Here is a 25,125-nt window from a genome sequence, read left to right as displayed (position 1 = left end):
GGCTCCATGGACCAGTAGAAAGTTGGAGATTTTTTCCCACACATTATCACCGGCCAAAAGTAGTGCACTAGATAGGGAATAGGGTACAATTTGAGACTGGCACCATAGTAAGTAGTCTACACTCTTTCAGAGGGAGCATGGACGGGCAGTGGAAATCAGAGAATGTTAGGGGAATAAAAAAAGGTAGATGGCTCTCTTAAAGGGGAAGTCTCCTTAAAGGGACAGAGCCATTGTTTTACAGTCTAAGGACAAATATTCTGAATATGCATCAACAAGACTTGTAGAAATAGAATTCTGACTGGACAAAATGAGCTTCAAGGGCCTTGTAAAACAAGAGAGAAAGAGAACACAGATGCAGGATGTGGGGGACGGGGACGGGGACTTGTTGATTGAATTACTGATGATGATAACTTCCTTACCTCCTTCTGACCTCTGTAAACCTTGGTCTCGAATCAAGTCCTGAAAGAGAGAGAGAGGAAATAACAGAGAATCACAATACTATGAAGACAGCTGGGCATCTAGATTCCAGACAAACGCTACAGGCTGGGTTATATCTTGGTAACTGGTATAACAGTGGAACTGACAGCGTTTTAACTACTTTTCAGATATGAAAAAGAGACAAATCATATTAGTCAAAAAAATATAAAAAATTCCCAGTTTATGCTTACAAAACCAACTTTTTTTTTTATAGAGGTTTTAAAAACAGGTTATATTTGACTCAAAATGTTATGACGTACACTAAAGGCATTGATGGCAGAACAGATGGATGTAGTTCAATGCATGATTTATATAATAAACCAATAGATTTCTTGGTGGTCCAAAAAAATATTGCTATCATGTTGTAAATCACAGTGGACCTGGTACCATTTGGAATGCACTGTTTCTGTTTCAATGGCTCAATATTTTGGACAAAAAAAAGGGAGGAATGTAACTAAGGCTGGGAATGATAATATAATCAAACTAGCAAGGCCTAATGATCACAAGTCAGCAATAACGTGGCTAATAGGCCTAGCGTATCTATTTATGTAGCAAGCTAAAAACACGGAGCCTAACATTAGCTAGCGAGCTAGCTGCTAGGAGGATGTCGTGTCACTGGAGAAGTGGGTGAGTGACTGACTTTTCCGCCATCTTGTTTTTTTTTTCGGTGGCTACACACAGCTAGAGATGCAGGTGTCATTGGGTAAAAGCTAGCAAGAACTAGAACGGCTTAAACAGTTAGCATATCTCTCGCATTCGTAAATTCAGAACGAAGAATAACTGAATATGACCGGGGTCAGTAAACGTAGGCAAAGTAATAGTTAGTCAAGAACGCTCTAGATAGCATGTAAACGGCTCTGCTAGAGCGCTCCAGATAGCGTGTAAACGGCTCTGCTAGAGCGCTCCAGATAGCGTGTAAACGGCTCTGCTAGAACGCTCTAGATAGCATGTAAACAGCTCTGCTAGAGCGCTCCAGATAGCGTGTAAACGGCTCTGCTAGAGCGCTCCAGATAGCATGTAAACGGCTCCGCTAGAGCGCTCCAGATAGCGTGTAAACGGCTCTGCTAGAGCGCTCCAGATAGCATGTAAACGGCTCCGCTAGAGCGCTCCAGATAGCATGTAAACGGCTCCGCTAGAGCGCTCCAGATAGCGTGTAAACGGCTCCGCTAGAGCGCTCCAGATAGCGTGTAAACGGCTCTGCTAGAGCGCTCCAGATAGCATGTAAACAGCTCTGCTAGAGCGCTCCAGATAGCGTGTAAACGGCTCTGCTAGAGCGCTCTAGATAGCGTGTAAACGGCTCTGCTAGAGCGCTCTAGATAACATGTAAACAGCTCTGCTAGAGCGCTCTAGATAGCATGTAAACAGCTCTGCTAGAGCGCTCTAGATAGCATGTAAACAGCTCTGCTAGAGCGCTCTAGATAGCATGTAAACAGCTCTGCTAGAGCGGTCTAGATAGCATGTAAACGGCTCTGCTAGGAGGAGTCAGGTTGTCAGAGTAAGGTGTTACTAATGTGTGTCTGGAAGTAGCTAGCTAGCAAGGTAGCCAACATTTGACAGTTGGCTTGTGTGCTTGGCTGGGACCAGCATGCATTGTTGGCAGGCAAACTGCAGAAAGACGAGGAGGCTACAATTCCTCCATCGTTTACCAGTGCAATTTTGACAGCCAAATTAGGTGAAAAAGTTTCAGAGGGTTTATTTAATGTCACCTTGGTAGATGTCAGCGCATCTTTCTCTGGCTAGCATTAGCTGTTGATGATGTGTATAACTGAAGGAGAGAGACACTGCCTTTTCATGGTTGTTTGATCAACAGGACTGTAAAGTTCCCAAATGTAAGAAATATTTGCAGAAATCCATTCAAGTGAATTTTGTGGCTTTTGGTGAATGTGTTCTATTGCTCTAAAGTCACTCTGTTGCTACTTCCAGTTCATAGTGAATGATGACAGGTCCTACTGCCTGTTAACACACAGTTCAGTTCATAGTGAATGATGACAGGTCCTACTGCCTGTAAACACACAGTCCAGTTCATAGTGAATGATGACAGGTCCTACTGTAAACACACAGTCCAGTTCATAGTGAATGATGACAGGTCCTACTGTCTGTAAACACAGTCCAGTTCATAGTGAATGATGACAGGTCCTACTGTAAACACACAGTCCAGTTCATAGTGAATGATGACAGGACCTACTTCCTGTAAACACAGTCCAGTTCATAGTGAATGATGACAGGTCCTACTTCCTGTCAACACACAGTCCAGTTCATAGTGAATGATGACAGGTCCTACTTCCTGTCAACACACAGTCCAGTTCATAGTGAATGATGACAGGTCCTACTTCCTGTCAACACACAGTCCAGTTCATAGTGAATGATGACAGGTCCTACTGTCTGTAAACACAGTCCAGTTCAAAGTGAATGATGACAGGCCCTACTGTAAACACACAGTCTAGTTCATAGTGAATGATGACAGGCCCTACTGTAAACACACAGTCCAGTTCATAGTGAATGATGACAGGTCCTACTGTAAACACACAGTCCAGTTACATTTACACTACAGACACCCTGGTTCGATTCCAGGCTGTATCACAACCGTCCGTGATTGGGAGTCCCATAGGGGCGGCGCACAATCGGCCCAGCCTCGTCCAGGTTTAGCCGGTGGTAGGCCGTCATTGTAAATAAGAACATGTTCTCAACTGACTTGCCTAGTTCAAATAAAAGGTTAAATAAATACAAGTATGATTACTATGTGGTATTTGGCCAAGAACTACAGTACACGACTTGACCCAGATGAGCACCCCCTTTAACTAGTGCTGGCACATACACTTTGTACATTAGCAGTACTACTTGTCTCCAGCAGGGGGAAGTGTCTGAGCTCTCAGACACACAGACAAAAGGAGATGTTGGACTCACGTCTATGTTGACGGGTTCGATGGTGTTGATGTGGACGTTGGGAGCGGAGGACGAGCGGTCTCTCTGTCCAAACTGGTTCCTGTGGTCCTCTTCTCCGGGCCTGAAATTCTGGGGGATAGGGATGGACTTGGACGGAGACACGCTGGTGTGGCACAGGGACCTGGGGGTCAGAGAGACAGAGGTCAGAGGTCAGCGGTCAGGGATGATAGGGGTTGAAACTCTGGGGGGGGGGGTGGAGATGGACAGGGACCTGGGGGTCAGAGAGAGAGAGGTCAGGGAGGATGGGGGTTGAAACTCTGGTGGGGGGGTGGAGATGGAGATGGACCTGGGGGTCAGAGAGAGAGGTCAGGGAGGATGGGGGTTGAAACTCTGGGGGGATGGAGATGGACAGGGACCTGGGGGTCAGCGAGACAGAGGTCAGGGAGGATGGGGGTTGAAACTCTGGTGGGGGGTGGAGATGGACAGGGACCTGGGGGTCAGAGAGAGAGAGGTCAGGGAGGATGGGGGTTGAAACTCTGGTGGGGGGTGGAGATGGACAGGGACCTGGGGGTCAGAGAGAGAGGTCAGGGAGGATGGGGGTTGAAACTCTGGGGGGATGGAGATGGACAGGGACCTGGGGGTCAGCGAGACAGAGGTCAGGGAGGATGGGGATGGACAGGGACCTGGGGGTCAGAGAGAGAGGTCAGGGAGGATGGGGGTTGAAACTCTGGGGGGGATGGAGATGGACAGGGACCTGGGGGTCAGAGACAGAGGTCAGAGGTCAGGGAGGATGGGGGTTGAAACTCTGGGGGGGTGGAGATGGAGATGGACAGGGACCTGGGGGTCAGAGAGAGAGAGGTCAGGGAGGATGGGGTTGAAACTCTGGGGAGATGGACTTGGACAGGGACCTGGGGTTCAGAGAGAGGTTAAGAGGGGAGGAACAGGGTGGGTCATCTCACTGGGGACATATGGCACAGCATTAGCAGAGATTCCAGTCTACATTGAATCTAGCGAGGAGACACAAGACGATCAAGTCTGTCTGTTTCAGTAGTCTTAAAAAATGGCTTCCTCTCCTCGTCTTCTTTTCCTTCAACTGTGCTGAGGTGAGAATGGGATCAGGACAGCTGTGAGACTCACCCGGTGGAGTCGGACGGAGGCAGTGAAGGGTAGACCTCGGACACGGGGGTGGTGCCCTCTGATGACACCTCCTCCTGGGTGATGGGGTGGTGCTCAAAGAACTTCGACACCAGCAACAAACTGCAGCAGAGAGCCAACATACAGGTTAGAACTGGTAGAGACCCAACATACAGGTTAGACCTGGTAGAGAGCCCCAACATACAGGTTAGACCTGGTAGAGAGCCCCAACCTACAGGTTAGACCTGGTAGAGAGCCAACATACAGGTTAGACCTGGTAGAGAGCCCCAACATACAGGTTAGAACTGGTAGAGAGCCCCAACATACAGGTTAGACCTGGTAGAGAGCCCCAACATACAGGTTAGACCTGGTAGAGAGCCCCAACATACAGGTTAGACCTGGTAGAGAGCCCCAACATACAGGTTAGACCTGGTAGAGAGCCCCAACATACAGGTTAGACCTGGTAGAGCCCCCCAACATACAGGTTAGAACTGGTAGAGCCCCCCAACATACAGGTTAGAACTGGTAGAGCCCCCCAACATACAGGTTAGAACTGGTAGAGAGCCCCAACATACAGGTTAGAACTGGTAGAGAGCCCCAACATACAGGTTAGACCTGGTAGAGAGCCCCAACATACAGGTTAGAACTGGTAGAGAGCCCCAACATACAGGTTAGACCTGGTAGAGACCCAACATACAGGTTAGAACTGGTAGAGAGCCCCAACATACAGGTTAGACCTGGTAGAGAGCCAACATACAGGTTAGACCTGGTAGAGAGCCCCAACATACAGGTTAGAACTGGTAGAGAGCCCCAACATACAGGTTAGAACTGGTAGAGAGCCCCAACATACAGGTTAGACCTGGTAGAGAGCCAACATACAGGTTAGACCTGGTAGAGAGCCCCAACATACAGGTTAGACCTGGTAGAGAGCCCCAACATACAGGTTAGAACTGGTAGAGAGCCCCAACATACAGGTTAGACCTGGTAGAGAGCCAACATACAGGTTAGACCTGGTAGAGAGCCAACATACAGGTTAGAACTGGTAGAGAGCCCCAACATACAGGTTAGACCTGGTAGAGAGCCAACATACAGGTTAGACCTGGTAGAGAGCCCCAACATACAGGTTAGAACTGGTAGAGAGCCCCAACATACAGGTTAGAACTGGTAGAGAGCCCCAACATACAGGTTAGACCTGGTAGAGAGCCAACATACAGGTTAGACCTGGTAGAGCCCCAACATACAGGTTAGACCTGGTAGAGAGCCCCAACATACAGGTTAGACCTGGTAGAGAGCCCCAACATACAGGTTAGACCTGGTAGAGAGCCAACATACAGGTTAGAACTGATAGAGACCCAAGTTAACTTCAGTCTCAAACAAGGAAAAAAACAACAGAATTAAATGACACATCAAGTTAAAACTGCCCATCCCGTCCACCTTTCCTCAATGAGTTGAATTGATTAATTTGATCGATAACTCACTCTAGCTGGTCGTAGTTGACACACATGAGCGGCACCTCTGTGCTGCAACGTTGGTGGAACTTATAGCCACACGTCTGACATCGGAACCCCTGGAACAGAAGCTTCCGGCAAAAATCGCAGAAGGCCAACGTAAAAAAGGTCTTCCTCACCTGGGGAACGGACAGAAACAGAGAGAGACAGTTAGAAAATAGAGTAGGAAACGTCAGGGAGTTGTACCTTCTGTCCCATCCATGGAGATAGAAAGACGACTCACTTTTGTATATGTGCCATCTCCATTTTTAAGTAGTCCATGTTCTTATTCTATTGTGTTTGAAACAAAAAGTGTAAAGCTAACATTGATTATTTACCGCCACCTGCTGGACACCTGAACCAAATCTTGTCATAAAATGTAATTGTGGCCACTAGATGGCAGTGCTATAGCTTAAAAAAGACATTTACAAAACCAAAAAGACCATCCAATTTGAAGAAGACAATGCTCCGATCATATGGGAATCCAACCCATTGCATTTGCAAACCCAGTTGACTAATACAAATTTTAAAAAACAGTGGAAGCCCTCAAAAGGTGATGTCCCAGGCTAAAACAAGATCTTTTCCATCTAGGAGCCCTCTTTCTACCTCTGTGTTTCTGTTCTTGTCTAACATACAGTATATGCACGTGCCATTGTGAATGCAGGTGTTCCAATCATTGAGGACATCGGAGGTATATAGTTGTTCTTTCCTTCAGTGAATGAACTTGCTCTGATCTAACAAATAGTTTATTTTCCCGGTCTACATGCACGGCCAGAAACAAACACGAGGGTCAACTCAACAATGGACTGAACCTTGCACTGTTCTGGACAGTTCGTCCTCCTAGTTAAAGTCTTTCTAGTTGCTTTTCCCAGTAACATCCCAGTCCCAGCTGGTTCCAGAAGTCTAGTTCCATAGTTCTACACGGAACAAAAATATAAAAACGCAACATAAAAAAAAAAAAAGTGTTGGTCCCATGTTTCATGAGCTGAAATAAATAATCCCAGAAATGTTCCATACGTACAAAAAGCTTATTTCTTTCAACATGTTGTGCAAAAATCTGTTTACATCCCTGTTAGTGAGCATTTCTCCTTTGCCGATACAATCCATCCACCTGACAGGTGTGGCATATCAAGAAGCTGAAAAAACAGCATGATCATTACACAGGTGCACCTTGTGCTGGGGACAATAAAAGGCCACTTAAAGAAATTGCAGTTTTGTCACAACAACACAATACCACAGATGTCTCAAGTTTTGAAGGAATGTGCAATTGGCATTCTAACTGCAGGATTGTCCACCAGAGCTGTTGCCAGAGAATGTAATGTTCATTTCTCTACCATAAGCCAGAGGGGTATTTTTGTTTGTAATAAAGCCCTTTTGCAGGAAAAAACTCATACCTGATTGGCTGGGCCTGACTCCCAAGTGGGTGGGCCTAGCTGCCAAGTGGGTGGGCCCATGCCCTCCCAAGCCCACCCATAGCTGCACCCCTGCCCAGTCATATGAAATTCTAGTTCCAGTCGTACTCACAAAGTTGTGTGTGGTCAGAGGAACGTTCTCCAGCACTTCCACGTGTAGCTCCTCCCCTGTCAGCCAGGAGATGTCCGTGTCCCAGCCAAGAGGCTTCTTCTCTCTGAGACAGGTGACAGGAAGCAGAGTTCACTGGGTCGTGGTTGAGTTTAGTACACACGTGGGTTGTCGTTGTTGTAAAAGAGAATGTGTTCTCAATGATTTACCTTGTTCAACAGAGTACAATAAAATAAACTGAATTGTGCGAGTGTGTACTGTACATTGCCCTCTCACTGTGTGTACTGTACATTGCCCTCTCACTGTGTGTACTGTACATTGCCCTCTCACTGTGTGAACTGTACATTGCCCTCTCACTGTGTGAACTGTACATTGCCCTCTCACTGTGTGTACTGTACATTGCCCTCTCACTGGTCTCCACTGTGTGTACTGCACATTGCCCTCTCACTGGTCTCCACTGTGTGTACTGTACATTGCCCTCTCACTGTGTACTGTACATTGCCCTCTCACCGTGTGTACTGTACATTGCCCTCTCACCGTGTGTACTGTACATTGCCCTCTCACTGGTCTCCACTGTGTGTACTGTACATTGCCCTCTCACTGTGTGTACTGCACATTTCCCTCTCACCGTGTGTACTGTACATTGCCCTCTCACTGTGTGTACTGCACATTGCCCTCTCACTGTGTGTACTGTACATTGCCCCCTCACTGTGTGTACTGCACATTGCCCTCTCACTGTGTGTACTGCACATTGCCCCCTCACCGTGTGTACTGTACATTGCCCTCTCACTGTGTGTACTGCACATTGCCCTCTCACTGTGTGTACTGTACATTGCCCTCTCACCGTGTGTACTGCACATTGCCCTCTCACTGGTCTCCACTGTGTGTACTGTACATTGCCCTCTCACCGTGTGTACTGCACATTGCCCTCTCACTGGTCTCCACTGTGTGTACTGTACATTGCCCTCTCACCGTGTGTACTGTACATTGCCCTCTCACTGTGTGTACTGTACATTGCCCTCTCACTGTGTGTACTGTACATTGCCCTCTCACTGTGTGTACTGCACATTGCCCTCTCACTGTGTGTACTGCACATTGCCCTCTCACCGTGTGTACTGTACATTGCCCTCTCACCGTGTGTACTGTACATTGCCCTCTCACCGTGTGTACTGTACATTACCCTCTCACCGTGTGTACTGTACATTGCCCTCTCACTGTGTGTACTGCACATTGCCCTCTCACTGTGTGTACTGCACATTGCCCTCTCACTGTGTGTACTGCACATTGCCCTCTCACTGTGTGTACTGCACATTGCCCTCTCACTGTGTACTGTACATTGCCCTCTCACCGTGTGTACTGTACATTGCCCTCTCACCGTGTGTACTGTACATTGCCCTCTCACCGTGTGTACTGCACATTGCCCTCTCACTGTGTGTACTGCACATTGCCCTCTCACTGTGTGTACTGCACATTGCCCTCTCACTGGTCTCCACTGTGTGTACTGTACATTGCCCTCTCACTGTGTACTGTACATTGCCCTCTCACCGTGTGTACTGTACATTGCCCTCTCACCGTGTGTACTGTACATTGCCCTCTCACTGGTCTCCACTGTGTGTACTGTACATTGCCCTCTCACTTTGTGTACTGCACATTTCCCTCTCACCGTGTGTACTGTACATTGCCCTCTCACTGTGTGTACTGCACATTGCCCTCTCACTGTGTGTACTGTACATTGCCCCCTCACTGTGTGTACTGCACATTGCCCTCTCACTGTGTGTACTGTACATTGCCCTCTCACTGTGTGTTACTGTACATTGCCCTCTCACTGTGTGAACTGTACATTGCCCCCTCAGTGTGTACTGTACATTGCCCCCTCACCGTGTGTACTGTACATTGCCCCCTCACCGTGTGTACTGTACATTGCCCTCTCACCGTGTGTACTGTACATTGCCCTCTCACTGTGTGTACTGTACATTGCCCTCTCACCGTGTGTACTGTACATTGCCCTCTCACCGTGTGTACTGCACATTGCCCTCTCACCGTGTGTACTGCACATTGCCCTCTCACCGTGTGAACTGTACATTGCCCTCTCACTGTGTGTACTGCACATTGCCCTCTCACTGTGTGTACTGCACATTGCCCTCTCACTGTGTGTACTGCACATTGCCCTCTCACTGTGTGTACTGCACATTTCCCTCTCACTGTGTGTACTGCACATTGCCCTCTCACTGTGTGTACTGTACATTGCCCTCTCACTGTGTGTACTGCACATTGCCCTCTCACCGTGTGTACTGCACATTGCCCTCTCACCGTGTGTACTGCACATTGCCCTCTCACTGTGTGTACTGCACATTGCCCCCTCACCGTGTGTACTGTACATTGCCCTCTCACTGTGTGTACTGCACATTGCCCTCTCACTGTGTGTACTGTACATTGCCCTCTCACCGTGTGTACTGCACATTGCCCTCTCACTGGTCTCCACTGTGTGTACTGTACATTGCCCTCTCACCGTGTGTACTGCACATTGCCCTCTCACTGGTCTCCACTGTGTGTACTGTACATTGCCCTCTCACCATGTGTACTGTACATTGCCCTCTCACTGTGTGTACTGTACATTGCCCTCTCACTGTGTGTACTGCACATTGCCCTCTCACTGTGTGTACTGCACATTGCCCTCTCACTGTGTGTACTGCACATTGCCCTCTCACTGTGTGTACTGTACATTGCCCCCTCACTGTGTGTACTGTACATTGCCCTCTCACTGTGTGTACTGTACATTGCCCTCTCACTGTGTGTTACTGTACATTGCCCTCTCACTGTGTGAACTGTACATTGCCCCCTCAGTGTGTACTGTACATTGCCCCCTCACCGTGTGTACTGTACATTGCCCCCTCACCGTGTGTACTGTACATTGCCCTCTCACTGTGTGTACTGTACATTGCCCTCTCACCGTGTGTACTGTACATTGCCCTCTCACCGTGTGTACTGCACATTGCCCTCTCACCGTGTGAACTGTACATTGCCCTCTCACTGTGTGTACTGCACATTGCCCTCTCACTGTGTGTACTGCACATTGCCCTCTCACTGTGTGTACTGCACATTGCCCTCTCACTGTGTGTACTGCACATTTCCCTCTCACTGTGTGTACTGCACATTGCCCTCTCACTGTGTGTACTGCACATTGCCCTCTCACTGTGTGTACTGCACATTGCCCTCTCACCGTGTGTACTGCACATTGCCCTCTCACCGTGTGTACTGCACATTGCCCTCTCACTGTGTGTACTGCACATTGCCCCCTCACCGTGTGTACTGTACATTGCCCTCTCACTGTGTGTACTGCACATTGCCCTCTCACTGTGTGTACTGTACATTGCCCTCTCACCGTGTGTACTGCACATTGCCCTCTCACTGGTCTCCACTGTGTGTACTGTACATTGCCCTCTCACCGTGTGTACTGCACATTGCCCTCTCACTGGTCTCCACTGTGTGTACTGTACATTGCCCTCTCACCGTGTGTACTGTACATTGCCCTCTCACTGTGTGTACTGTACATTGCCCTCTCACTGTGTGTACTGCACATTGCCCTCTCACTGTGTGTACTGCACATTGCCCTCTCACCGTGTGTACTGCACATTGCCCTCTCACCGTGTGTACTGTACATTGCCCTCTCACCGTGTGTACTGTACATTGCCCTCTCACCGTGTGTACTGTACATTGCCCTCTCACTGTGTGTACTGCACATTGCCCTCTCACTGTGTGTACTGCACATTGCCCTCTCACTGTGTGTACTGCACATTGCCCTCTCACTGTGTGTACTGCACATTGCCCTCTCACCGTGTACTGTACATTGCCCTCTCACCGTGTGTACTGTACATTGCCCTCTCACCGTGTGTACTGTACATTGCCCTCTCACCGTGTGTACTGCACATTGCCCTCTCACTGTGTGTACTGCACATTGCCCTCTCACTGTGTGTACTGCACATTGCCCTCTCACTGTGTGTACTGTACATTGCCCTCTCACTGTGTGTACTGTACATTGCCCTCTCACTGTGTGTACTGTACATTGCCCTCTCACTGTGTGTGCTGTACATTGCCCCCTCACTGTGTGTGCTGTACATTGCCCCCTCACTGTGTGTACTGTACATTGCCCTCTCACTGTGTACTGTACATTGCCCTCTCACCGTGTGTACTGTACATTGCCCTCTCACTGTGTACTGTACATTGCCCTCTCACTGTGTGTACTGTACATTGCCCTCTCACTGTGTGTACTGTACATTGCCCCCTCACTGTGTGTACTGTACATTGCCCTCTCACCGTGTGTACTGTACATTGCCCTCTCACTGTGTGTACTGCACATTGCCCTCTCACCGTGTGCTGTGCTGAAACTATTATAAAGTTGGGCAGGAGCATCAATTGACAGAATGTGAAGATTTTATCTTTTGGCCAAGGTATACGTGTGTGTGTGTGTGTGTGTGTGTGTGTGTGTGTGTGTGTGTGTGTGTGTGTGTGTGTGTGTGTGTGTGTGTGTCTTACCCATCCTGTATCCTGTAGACAGCACAGCACTCAGGGATTAGTCCCCTCATCATTAAAGCCTTCTTCAGAGAGTCTCTGACTGTCATGCCACAGCGGGCTGGGACCTGGGACAGACAGAGGAACCATACAGTTCGTTTCAGGGACTGAACAGCAGGTATGGACCATATACAGCTGAAGTCGGAAGTTTACATACACCTTAGCCGTTTTTCTACAATTCCTGACACTTAATCCTAGTAAAAATTCCCTGTTTTAGGTCAGTTAGGATCACCACTCTATTTTAAGAATGTAAAATGTCAGAATAATAGTAGAGAGAATGATTTATTTCAGCTTTTATTTCTTTCATCACATTCCCAGTGGGTCAGAAGTTTACATACACTCAATTAGTATTTGGTAGCATTGCCTTTAAATTGTTTAACTTGGGTCAAGAGTTTTGGGTAGCCTTCCACAAGCTTCCCACAATAAGTTGGGTGAATTTTGGCCCATTCCTCCTGACAGAGCTAGTGTAACTGAGTCAGGTTTGTAGGCCTCCTTGCTCGCACACGCTTTTTCAGTTCTGCCCACAAATTTTCTATGGGATTGAGGTCAGGGCTTTGTGATGGCCACTCCAATACCTTGACTTTGTTAACCTTAAGCCATTTTGCCACAACTTTGGAAGTATGCTTGGGGTCATTGTCCATTTGGAAGACCTATTTGCGACCAAGCTTTAATTTCCTGAATTGATGTCTTGAGATGTTGCTTCAATATATCCACATAATTTTCCATCCTCATGATGCCATCTATTTTGTGAAGTGCACCAGTCCCTCCTGCAGCAAAGCACCCCCACAACATGCTGCTGCCAACCCCGTGCTTCACAGTTGGGATGGTGTTCTTCGGGCTTGCAAGCCTCCCTCTTTTTCCTCCAAACATAACGATGGTCATTATGGCCAAACAGGTCTATTTTTGTTTCATCAGACCAGAGGACATTTCTCCAAAAAGTACAATCTTTGTCCCCATGTGCAGTTGCAAACCGTAGTCTGGCTTTTTTTTTATGGCGGTTTTGGAGCAGTGGTTTCTTCCTTGCTGAGCGGCCTTTCAGGTTATGTCGATATAGGACTCGTTTTACTGTGGATTGTCGTGGAAAATTGCAAGATTATGTTATAATGCTTGTATTGTATTATAATGGTTGTTTTATTCGACCGAATAGAGTATTCTGTTAACTATTGTGTGTGTTCTACTGAGGCCTCTATGAGATAACACTGACAGAGGAGATTTACGATGTCTTTGGGTGATAAAACCTAAAGAGCATTCCAGATAACATGAGTTAATGGTTCTATGCTATACCGTACCAGGGAGAGACGGTTCCAGTTTGGAGTCGGAGGACCAGACACTGGTCTATATATACAATGAAAACTGTTGACACAGTAATAACTGTCTGCTATGTATTATAGATACCTTTCATACAAATCTTAACCTTGTGACCATTCTATGTATCTGTGGTTCGTCATGTTGGTTGAGAGGGGTGTATCTTGGCTATAAAAGATCTTTGTACTTTTGTGTTGTCACTTTTCAATGGTTCATTAGAAATGGCGCATCATTGAAAGTCAAGTGTTTTTGCAAAGCTCTTAATTATTAAAGATGTAGTTTAAGTATAACTCTGACTGGTGTGTGAAGTTTGTCTCTCTCCTCATTTGGTAATACAGCAATTAACCACCACAGGATAAAGATACTTTTGTACCCGTTTCCTCCAGCATCTTCACAAGGTCCTTTGCTGTTGTTCTGGGATTGATTTGCACTTTTCGCACCAAAGTACGTTCATCTCTAGGAGACAGAACGCGTCTCCTTCCTGAGCGGTATGACGGCTGCATGGTCCCATGGTGTTTATACTTGTGTACTACTGTTTGTACAGATGAACGTGGTACCTTCAGGCGTTTGGAAATTGCTCCAAAGGATGAACCAGACTTGTGGAGGTCCACCATTTCTTTCTGAGGTCTTGGCTGATTTATTTTGATTTCTCATGATGTCAAGCAAAGAGGCACTGAGTTTGAAGGTAGGCCTTGAAATCCATCCACAGGTACACCTCCAATTGACTCAAATGATGTCAATTAGCCTATCAGAAGCTTCTAAAGCCATGACATCATTTTCTGGAATTTTCCAAGCTGTTTAAAGGCAGTCAACTTAGTGTATGTAAACTTCTGACCCACTGGAATTATGATACAGTGAATTATAAGTGAAATAATCTGTCTGTAAACAATAGTTGGAGAAATGACTTGTTGCCAAAACTATTGTTTGTTAACAAGAAATTTGTGGAGTGTTTGAAAAACGAGTTAAAATGACTCCAACCTAAGTGTATGTAAACCTCCGACTTCAACTGCACATAGGCTATACGCATGGTCCAATATGTTCAAATCATTTTACCAATATCCCGCAAGGGCCGAAACTGGTTAAATCAGAATTTCCACGTTATTTCAACCCCCAAAATAGAATGTGATGATGTTGACTCAACATGGAAAACTGATTGGATTTGTAAAATGTAATCAAATCATTTTTTATTTTTTCCCCCCGCCTAACTTTTAAATTAAAATGACTTTTTTTTGTGTTATTATTTCACGTTGAATTCACGTCAGTTGACAACACACAACCAAAAGTAAATCCAAACTAGACGTTGAAACTGACGTCTTTGTGCCGTGCGATGTGATTCGGCTCATTTCTGAAGGTGGAAAGTAGATTTGAAATGGTGTAGAGATGTTTAAACCGTCCAGACAGGCTAGAACACTTTACAATGCAGGAAGATACCGCCTAGTCCTAAACAGAAGGGTTTGTTTGTTATCTGTATATGAAAATCAGCTGAATAACTTAATGCATGACACACTTCTATTGAATAATATGCATTCACCTGTACTGTGAAGAAGACCGAGTCTATATCTTGATTTACCCAGTTTTAAAAATCAATCATTTATCTTTCAAATACAACACTGCTCTGCATTAGTTCAATGTCATGTTGAAGTATGAATGGTGATAGGAGGAGTAGGCCCCAGCAGCATTAGGCCCCAGCAGCAGTAGGCCCCAGCAGCAGTAGGCCCCAGCAGCAGTAGGCCCCAGCAGCATTAGGCCCCAGCAGCATTAGGCCCCAGCAGCATTAGGCCCCAGCAGCATTAGGCCCCAGCAGCATTAGGCCCCAGCAGCATTAGGCCCCAGCAGCATTAGGCCCCAGCAGCATTAGGCCCCAGCAGCATTAGGCCCCAGCAGCAGTAGGCCCCAGCAGCATTAGGCCCCAGCAGCATTAGGCCCCAGCAGCATTAGGCCCCAGCAGCATTAGGCCCCAGCAGCATTAGGCCCCAGCAGCATTAGGCCCCAGCAGCATTAGGCCCCAGCAGCATTAGGCCCCAGCAGCATTAGGCCCCAGCAGCATTAGGCCCCAGCAGCATTAGGCCCCAGCAGCATTAGGCCACAGCAGCATTAGGCCACAGCAGCATTAGGCCACAGCAGCATTAGGCCACAGCAGCATTAGGCCACAGCAGCATTAGGACACAGCAGCATTAGGCCACAGCAGCATTAGGCCACAGCAGCATTAGGACACAGCATTAGGCCACAGCATTAGGCCACAGCATTACAGGAGAGAATCAAGCGTACTTCTACCAAAGACACAGACTGGGCTCCAATCACACTGATAGCAACAGAGCTGTGCTTATTATTGTCAATGAGCAAATAGCCTAGCATCACAACCCTAAGTCCTGTAGCTAAGTCATCTGTCCTTTAAGCTACATCCCTTATGTAGCATGACGCTTCTAATGAAGACTAGACCTTCCAGTTAAAAAACAGAACAGGAAACTAAATGTACAATACAACACCGACCTCTAGTTGTAATTATGGCAAAAGGCTGTGGTTTTTAAACTGACGTACCACACGATGAAGAAATGCATCAACGCAATAAAGAGTGATACAATTACAGAGGTAGAGAGTATGCTGCCACCTGCACAGCAGAGGCCCAGGCCATCTCTCCCTAACGTCATCAATACAGGCCATCTCTCCCTAACGTCATCAATACAGGCCATCTCTCCCTAACGTCATCAATACAGGCCATCTCTCCCTAACGTCATCAATACAGGCCATCTCTCCCTAACGTCATCAATACAGGCCATGTCTCCCTAACGTCATCAATACAGGCCATCTCTCCCTAACGTCATCAATACAGGCCATGTCTCCCTAACGTCATCAATACAGGCCATCTCTCCCTAACGTCATCAATACAGGCCATGTCTCCCTAACGTCATCAATACAGGCCATCTCTCCCTAACGTCATCAATGCAGGCCATCTCTCCCTAACGTCATCAATACAGGCCATCTCTCCCTAACGTCATCAATACAGGCCATCTCTCCCTAACGTCATCAATACAGGCCATCTCTCCCTAACGTCATCAATACAGGCCATCTCTCCCTAACGTCATCAATACAGGCCATCTCTCCCTAACGTCATCAATACAGGCCATCTCTCCCTAACGTCATCAATACAGGCCATCTCTCCCTAACGTCATCAATACAGGCCATCTCTCCCTAACGTCATCAATACAGGCCATCTCTCCCTAACGTCATCAATACAGGCCATCTCTCCCTAACATCATCAATACAGGCCATCTCCCCCTAACGTCATCAATACAGGCCATCTCTCCCTAACGTCATCAATACAGGCCATCTCTCCCTAACGTCATCAATACAGGCCATCTCTCCCTAACATCATCAATACAGGCCATCTCTCACTAACGTCATCAATACAGGCCATCTCTCCCTATCATCATCAATACAGGCCATCTCTCCCTAACGTCATCAATACAGGCCATCTCTCCCTAACATCATCAATACAGGCCAACTCTCCCTAACGTCATCAATACAGGCCATCTCTCCCTAACGTCATCAATACAGGCCATCTCTCCCTAACGTCATCAATACAGGCCATCATCAATACAGGACATCTCTCCCTAACATCATCAATACAGGCCATCTCTACCTAACGTCATCAATACAGGCCATCTCTCCCTAACGTCATCAATACAGGCCATCTCTCCCTAACGTCATCAATACAGGCCATCTCTCCCTAACGTCATCAATACAGGCCATCTCTCCCTAACGTCATCAATACAGGCCATCTCTCCCTAACGTCATCAATACAGACCATCTCTCCCTAACGTCATCAATACAGGCCATCTCTCCCTAACGTCATCAATACAGGCCATCTCTCCCTAATGTCATCAATACAGGCCATCTCTCCCTAACGTCATCAATACAGGCCATCTCTCCCTAACGTCATCAATACAGACCATCTCTCCCTAACATCATCAATACAGGCCATCTCTCCCTAACATCATCAATACAGGCCATCATCAATACAGGCCATGTCTCCCTAACATCATCAATACAGGCCATCTCTCCCTAACGTCATCAATACAGGTCATCTCTCCCTAACGTCATCAATACAGGCCATCTCTCCCTAACGTCATCAATACAGGCCATCTCTCCCTAACGTCATCAATACAGGCCATCTCTCCCTAACGTCATCAATACAGGCCATCTCTCCCTAACGTCATCAATACAGGCCATCTCTCCCTAACGTCATCAATACAGGCCATCTCTCCCTAACGTCATCAATACAGGCCATCTCTCCCTAACGTCATCAATACAGGCCATCTCTCCCTAACGTCATCAATACAGGCCATCTCTCCCTAACATCATCAATACAGGCCATCTCTCCCTAATATCATCAATACAGGACAGACCATCTCTCCCTAACTATTGTCTATCATCATCAATACAGGCCATCTCTCCCTAACATCATCAATACAGGCCATCTCTCCCTAATATCATCAATACAGGCCATCTCTCCCTAACTATTGTCTAATATCATCAATACAGGACAGACCATCTCTCCCTAACTATTGTCTAATATCATCAATACAGGCCATCTCTCCCTAACTATTGTCTAATATCATCAATACAGGATATGCCATCTCTCCCTAACTATTGTCTAATATCATCAATACAGGACAGACCATCTCTCCCTAACTATTGTCTAATATCATCAATACAGGACAGACCACCTCTCCCTAACTATTGTCTAATATCATCAATACAGGACAGACCATCTCTCCCTAACTATTGTCTAATATCATCAATACAGGACAGACCATCTCTCCCTAACTATTGTCTAATATCATCAATACAGACCATCTCTCCCTAACTATTGTCTAATATCATCAATACAGACCATCTCTCCCTAACTATTGTCTAATATCATCAATACAGGACAGACCATCTCTCCCTAACTATTGTCTAATATCATCAATACAGGACATCTCTCCCTAACTATTGTCTAATATCATCAATACAGGACAGACCATCTCTCCATAACTATTGTCTAATATCATCAATACAGGACAGACCATCTCTCCCTAACTATTGTCTAATATCATCAATACAGACCATCTCTCCATAACTATTGTCTAATATCATCAATACAGGACAGACCATCTCTCCCTAACTATTGTCTAATATCATCAATACAGGACAGACCATCTCTCCCTAACTATTGTCTAATATCATCAATACAGGACAGGCCATCTCTCCCTAACTATTGTCTAATATCATCAATACAGGACAGACCATCTCTCCCTAACTATTGTCTAATATCATCAATACAGGACAGACCATCTCTCCCTAACTATCGTCTAATATCATCAATACAGTACAGGCCATCTCTCCCTAACTATTGTCTAATATCATCAATACAGACCATCTCTCCCTAACTATTGTCTAATATCATCAATACAGGACAGGCCATCTCTCCCTAACTATTGTCTAATATCATCAATACAGGACAGACCATCTCTCCCTAACTATTGTCTAATATCATCAATACAGGACAGACCATCTCTCCCTAACTATTGTCTAATATCATCAATACAGGACAGACCATCTCTCCCTAACTATTGTCTAATATCATCAATACAGGACAGACCATCTCTCCCTAACTATTGTCTAATATCATCAATACAGGACAGACCATCTCTCCCTAACTATTGTCTAATATCATCAATACAGGACAGGCCATCTCTCCCTAACTATTGTCTAATATCATCAATACAGGACAGACCATCTCTCCCTAACTATTGTCTAATATCATCAATACAGACCATCTCTCCCTAACTATTGTCTAATATCATCAATACAGGACAGACCATCTCTCCCTAACTATTGTCTAACATCATCAATACAGACCATCTCTCCCTAACTATTGTCTAATATCATCAATACAGACCATCTCTCCCTAACTATTGTCTAATATCATCAATACAGGACAGACCATCTCTCCCTAACTATTGTCTAATATCATCAATACAGGACAGACCATCTCTCCCTAACTATTGTCTAACATCATCAATACAGACCATCTCTCCCTAACTATTGTCTAATATCATCAATATAGACCATCTCTCCCTAACTATTGTCTAATATCATCAATACAGGACAGACCATCTCTCCCTAACTATTGTCTAATATCATCAATACAGGACAGACCATCTCTCCCTAACTATTGTCTAATATCATCAATACAGACCAGACCATCTCTCCCTAACTATTGTCTAATATCATCAATACAGGACAGACCATCTCTCCCTAACTATTGTCTAATATCATCAATACAGGACAGACCATCTCTCCCTAACTATTGTCTAACATCATCAATACAGACCATCTCTCCCTAACTATTGTCTAATATCATCAATACAGACCATCTCTCCCTAACTATTGTCTAATATCATCAATACAGGACAGGCCATCTCTCCCTAACTATTGTCTAATATCATCAATACAGGACAGGCCATCTCTCCCTAACTATTGTCTAATATCATCAATACAGGACAGACCATCTCTCACTAACTATTGTCTAACATCATCAATACAGGCCATCTCTCCCTAACTATTGTCTAATATCATCAATACAGGACAGGCCATCTCTCCCTAACTATTGTCTAATATCATCAATACAGGACAGACCATCTCTCCCTAACTATTGTCTAATATCATCAATACAGGACAGACCATCTCTCCCTAACTATTGTCTAATATCATCAATACAGGACAGGCCATCTCTCCCTAACTATTGTCTAATATCATCAATACAGACCATCTCTCCCTAACTATTGTCTAATATCATCAATACAGGACAGGCCATCTCTCCCTAACTATTGTCTAATATCATCAATACAGGACAGACCATCTCTCCCTAACTATTGTCTAATATCATCAATACAGGACAGACCATCTCTCCCTAACTATTGTCTAATATCATCAATACAGGACAGACCACCTCTCCCTAACTATTGTCTAATATCATCAATACAGGACAGACCATCTCTCCCTAACTATTGTCTAATATCATCAATACAGACCATCTCTCCCTAACTATTGTCTAATATCATCAATACAGGACAGGCCATCTCTCCCTAACTATTGTCTAATATCATCAATACAGGACAGACCATCTCTCCCTAACTATTGTCTAAGACCATGTCTCCCTACCCCCCCATAGCCCCCCCTAACCCCTCCCATAGCCCCCCCTAACCCCCCCCATAGCCCCCTAACCCAGCCCCCCTAACCCCTCCCATAGCTCCCTAACCCAGCCCCCCTAACCCCTCCCATAGCCCCCTATCCCAGCACCCCTAACCCCCCCATAGCCCCCCCTAACCCCTCCCGTAGCCCCCTAACCCCTCCCATAGCCTACACCAAGTGGTATATGTATTATAACCACTCGTTACTCACCACGGTCCGCTGTTTGTTGGGCAGGAACACCCTGACGATGGGTTTCTGAGGGGAGCGGGGATTGGCCCGTCCGTCTGTAGGGGTCTGGAGGACAGCCAGGGTATTTGGGGCGGAGGGGAGAAGAAACTGGGTGCCCCCGGATCCCCCAGAACAGCTCAAACCCCCATCTAGGAGGGAAGGGGGCGTAGGGGAGGAGGAGTAGAAGTCTGTCCCGTTTCCCATGGCCTCCAGCAGCTGCTGCTCCCTCTGCTGCAGAGCATCCAGCTTACTTGTATACTCCTCATAGGCCTACAGAGAGAATTAACACATTTTTTAAAACATCCATCACCAGTCAAAAGTTCAGACACACATACTCATTCCAGGTTTTTTTTTCTCCTCACTATTTTCTACTTTGTAGAATTAGCTTAGACATCAAAACTATGAAATAACACGTATGGAATCATGTAGTAACCAAAAAAAAAAAAAAAAACGTTAAACAAAATCTAAATATATTTGAGATTTGAGATTCTTCAAAGTAGCCACCCTTTGCCATGATCACAGCTTTGCACACTCTTGGCATTCTCTCAACCAGCTTCACCTGGAATGCTTTTACAACAGTCTTGAAGGAGTTCCCACATATGCTGAGCACTTTCTGGCTGCTTTTCCTTCACTCTGCGGTCCAAATCATCCCAAACCATCTCAATTGGGTTGAGGTCGGGTGATTATGGAGGCCAGGTCATCTGACGCAGCATTCCATCACTCTCCTTGGTCAAATAGCCCTTACACAGCCTGGAGGTGTGTTGGGTCATTGTCCTGTTGAAAAACAAATGATAGTGGGACTAAGCCCAAACCAGATGGGATGCTGTGGTAGCCATGCAGGTTAAGCGTGCCTTGAATTCTAAATACATCACAGACAGTGGCACCAGCAAAGCATCCCAACACCATCACACCTCCTCCTCCATGCTTCACGGTGGGAACCACACATGCGGAGATCATCCATTCACCTACTCTGCGTTTCACAAAGATACGGCGGTTGGAATTAAAAATCTCAAATTTGGGCTCATCAGATCAAAGGACAGATTTCCACCGGTCTAATGTCCATTGTTCGTGTTTCTTGGCCCAAGCAAGTCTCTTCTTCTTATTGGTGTCCTTTAGTAGTGGTTTCTTTTCAGCAATTTGACCATGAAGGCCTGATTCACGCAGTCTCCTCTGAACAGTTGATGTTGAGATATGTCTAACTTGAACTCTGACAAGCATTTATTTGGGCTGCAATCCGAGGTGAGGTTAACTCTAATGAACGTATCCTCTGCATCAGAGGTAACTCTGGGTATTCATTTCCTCTGGCGGTCCTCATGAGAGACATTTTCATCATATCGCTTGATGGTTTTTGTGACTGAAATTATCCAGATTGACTGACCTTCATGTCTTAAAGTAATGATGGACTGTCGTTTTTCTTTGCTTATTTGAGCTGTTCTTGCCATAATATGGACTTGTATACCATCCCTACCTTGTCACAACACAACCTATTGTCTCAAAAGCATTAAGGAAAGAAATTCCACAAATTAACAAGGCACACAAGTTAATTGAAATGCATTCCAGGTGACTACCTCAGGAAGCAGGTTGAGAGAACACCAAGAGTGTGCAACGCTGTCTTCAAGGCAAAGGGTGGCTACTTTGAAGAATCTCAAACATAAAATATTTGGATTTGTTAAACACTTTTTTGGTTACAACATGATTCCATATGTGTTATTTCATAGTTTTGATGTCTTCACTATTATTCTACGATGTAGAAAATAGCAAAAATAAAGAAAAACCCTTGAATGAGTAGGTGTGTCCAAACTATTGTCTGGTACTGTATCTATATACACACATATACATCTCTATATCCATGTACATAATGTGTACACACACGTCTCACTCTGCTGCAGAGCATCCAGCTTACTGGTTTACCCATCACAGGGTAACTCACCTCCAGATATATGGGAGGAGGGTTACATTCTCCTCACAGGGTAACTCACCTCCAGATATATGGGAGGAGGGGTTACATTCTCCTCACAGGGTAACTCACCTCCAGATATATGGGAGGAAGGTTACATTCTCCTCACAGGGTAACTCACCTCCAGATATATGGGAGGAGGGGTTACATTCTCCTCACAGGTTAACTCACCTCCAGATATATGGGAGGAGGGGTTACATTCTCCTCACAGGGTAACTCACCTCCAGATATATGGGAGGAGGGTTACATTCTCCTCACAGGTTAACTCACCTCCAGATATATGGGAGGAGGGGTTACATTCTCCTCACAGGGTAACTCACCTCCAGATATATGGGAGGAGGGGTTACATTCTCCTCACAGGGTAACTCACCTCCAGATATATGGGAGGAGAGGTTACATTCTCCTCACAGGGTAACTCACCTCCAGATATATGGGAGGAGGGTTACATTCTCCTCACAGGGTAACTCACCTCCAGATATATGGGAGGAGGGGTTACATTCTCCTCACAGGGTAACTCACCTCCAGATATATGGGAGGAGGGTTACATTCTCCTCACAGGGTAACTCACCTCCAGATATATGGGAGGAGGGGTTACATTATCCTCACAGGGTAACTCACCTCGAGATATATGGGAGGAGGGTTACATTCTCCTCACAGGGTAACTCACCTCCAGATATATGGGAGGAGGGGTTACATTATCCTCACAGGGTAACTCACCTCCAGATATATGGGAGGAGGGGTTACATTCTCCTCACAGGGTAACTCACCTCCAGATATATGGGAGGAGGGTTACATTCTCCTCACATGGTAACTCACCTCCAGATATATGGGAGGAGGGGTTACATTCTCCTCACAGGGTAACTCACCTCCAGATATATGGGAGGAGGGTTACATTCTCCTCACAGGGTAACTCACCTCCAGATATATGGGAGGAGGGGTTACATTCTCCTCACAGGGTAACTCACCTCCAGATATATGGGAGGAGGGTTACATTCTCCTCACAGGGTAACTCACCTCCAGATATATGGGAGGAGGGGTTACATTCTCCTCACAGGGTAACTCACCTCCAGATATATGGCCGGAGGGTTACATCCTCCTCACAGGGTAACTCACCTCCAGATATATGGGAGGAGGGTTACATTCTCCTCACAGGGTAACTCACCTCCAGATATATGGGAGGAGGGGTTACATTCTCCTCACAGGGTAACTCACCTCCAGATATATGGGAGGGGGGTTACATTCTCCTCACAGGGTAACTCACCTCCAGATATATGGGAGGAGGGGTTACATTATCCTCACAGGGTAACTCACCTCCAGATATATGGGAGGAGGGGTTACATTCTCCTCACAGGGTAACTCACCTCCAGATATATGGGAGGAGGGTTACATTCTCCTCACAGGGTAACTCACCTCCAGATATATGGGAGGAGGGTTACATTCTCCTCACAGGGTAACTCACCTCCAGATATATGGACGGAGGGTTACATTCTCCTCACAGGGTAACTCACCTCCAGATATATGGGAGGAGGGGTTACATTCTCCTCACAGGGTAACTCACCTCCAGATATATGGGAGGAGGGTTACATTCTCCTCACAGGGTAACTCACCTCCAGATATATGGGAGGAGGGTTACATTCTCCTCACAGGGTAACTCACCTCCAGATATATGGGAGGAGGGTTACATTCTCCTCACAGGGTAACTCACCTCCAGATATATGGGAGGAGGGGTTACATTCTCCTCACAGGGTAACTCAACTCCAGATATATGGGAGGAGGGGTTACATTCTCCTCACAGGGTAACTCACCTCCAGATATATGGACGGAGGGTTACATTCTCCTCACAGGGTAACTCACCTCCAGATATATGGGAGGAGGGGTTACATTCTCCTCACAGGGTAACTCACCTCCAGATATATGGGAGGAGGGGTTACATTCTCCTCACCTCCAGATATATGGGAGGAGGGGTTACATTCTCCTCACAGGGTAACTCACCTCCAGATATATGGGAGGAGAGGTTACATTCTCCTCACAGGGTAACTCACCTCCAGATATATGGGAGGAGGGTTACATTCTCCTCACAGGGTAACTCACCTCCAGATATATGGGAGGAGGGTTACATTCTCCTCACAGGGTAACTCACCTCCAGATATATGGGAGGAGGGTTACATTCTCCTCACAGGGTAACTCACCTCCAGATATATGGGAGGAGGGTTACATTCTCCTCACAGGGTAACTCACCTCCAGATATATGGGAGGAGGGTTACATTCTCCTCACAGGGTAACTCACCTCCAGATATATGGGAGGAGGGTTACATTCTCCTCACA

The 25,125-nt window shown here is 46.2% G+C and overlaps 1 protein-coding gene across 3 annotated transcripts in view; it reads right to left on the bottom strand.

Annotated features, from left to right (window-relative positions):
• LOC115183182 (serine/threonine-protein kinase B-raf) overlaps positions 1 to 25,125 on the bottom strand; it is a 55,502-nt gene that overhangs the window by 20,004 nt on the left and 10,373 nt on the right. For all 3 annotated transcript variants that reach the window (XM_029744522.1, XM_029744521.1, XM_029744523.1), the window contains 7 exons: positions 20,826 to 21,113; positions 12,036 to 12,139; positions 7,506 to 7,608; positions 5,973 to 6,121; positions 4,498 to 4,617; positions 3,382 to 3,541; positions 420 to 459 (listed from right to left, as the gene is read on the bottom strand). In XM_029744522.1, coding sequence (XP_029600382.1) covers positions 420 to 459; positions 3,382 to 3,541; positions 4,498 to 4,617; positions 5,973 to 6,121; positions 7,506 to 7,608; positions 12,036 to 12,139; positions 20,826 to 21,113 — 964 coding nt within the window. The remainder of the gene's footprint in view (positions 1 to 419; positions 460 to 3,381; positions 3,542 to 4,497; positions 4,618 to 5,972; positions 6,122 to 7,505; positions 7,609 to 12,035; positions 12,140 to 20,825; positions 21,114 to 25,125) is intronic.

This window comes from Salmo trutta, unplaced genomic scaffold, assembly GCF_901001165.1.
Source record: "Salmo trutta unplaced genomic scaffold, fSalTru1.1, whole genome shotgun sequence".
NCBI classification, from domain to species: domain Eukaryota; kingdom Metazoa; phylum Chordata; class Actinopteri; order Salmoniformes; family Salmonidae; genus Salmo; species Salmo trutta.
This window is presented reverse-complemented; position numbering and strand designations above follow the sequence as displayed.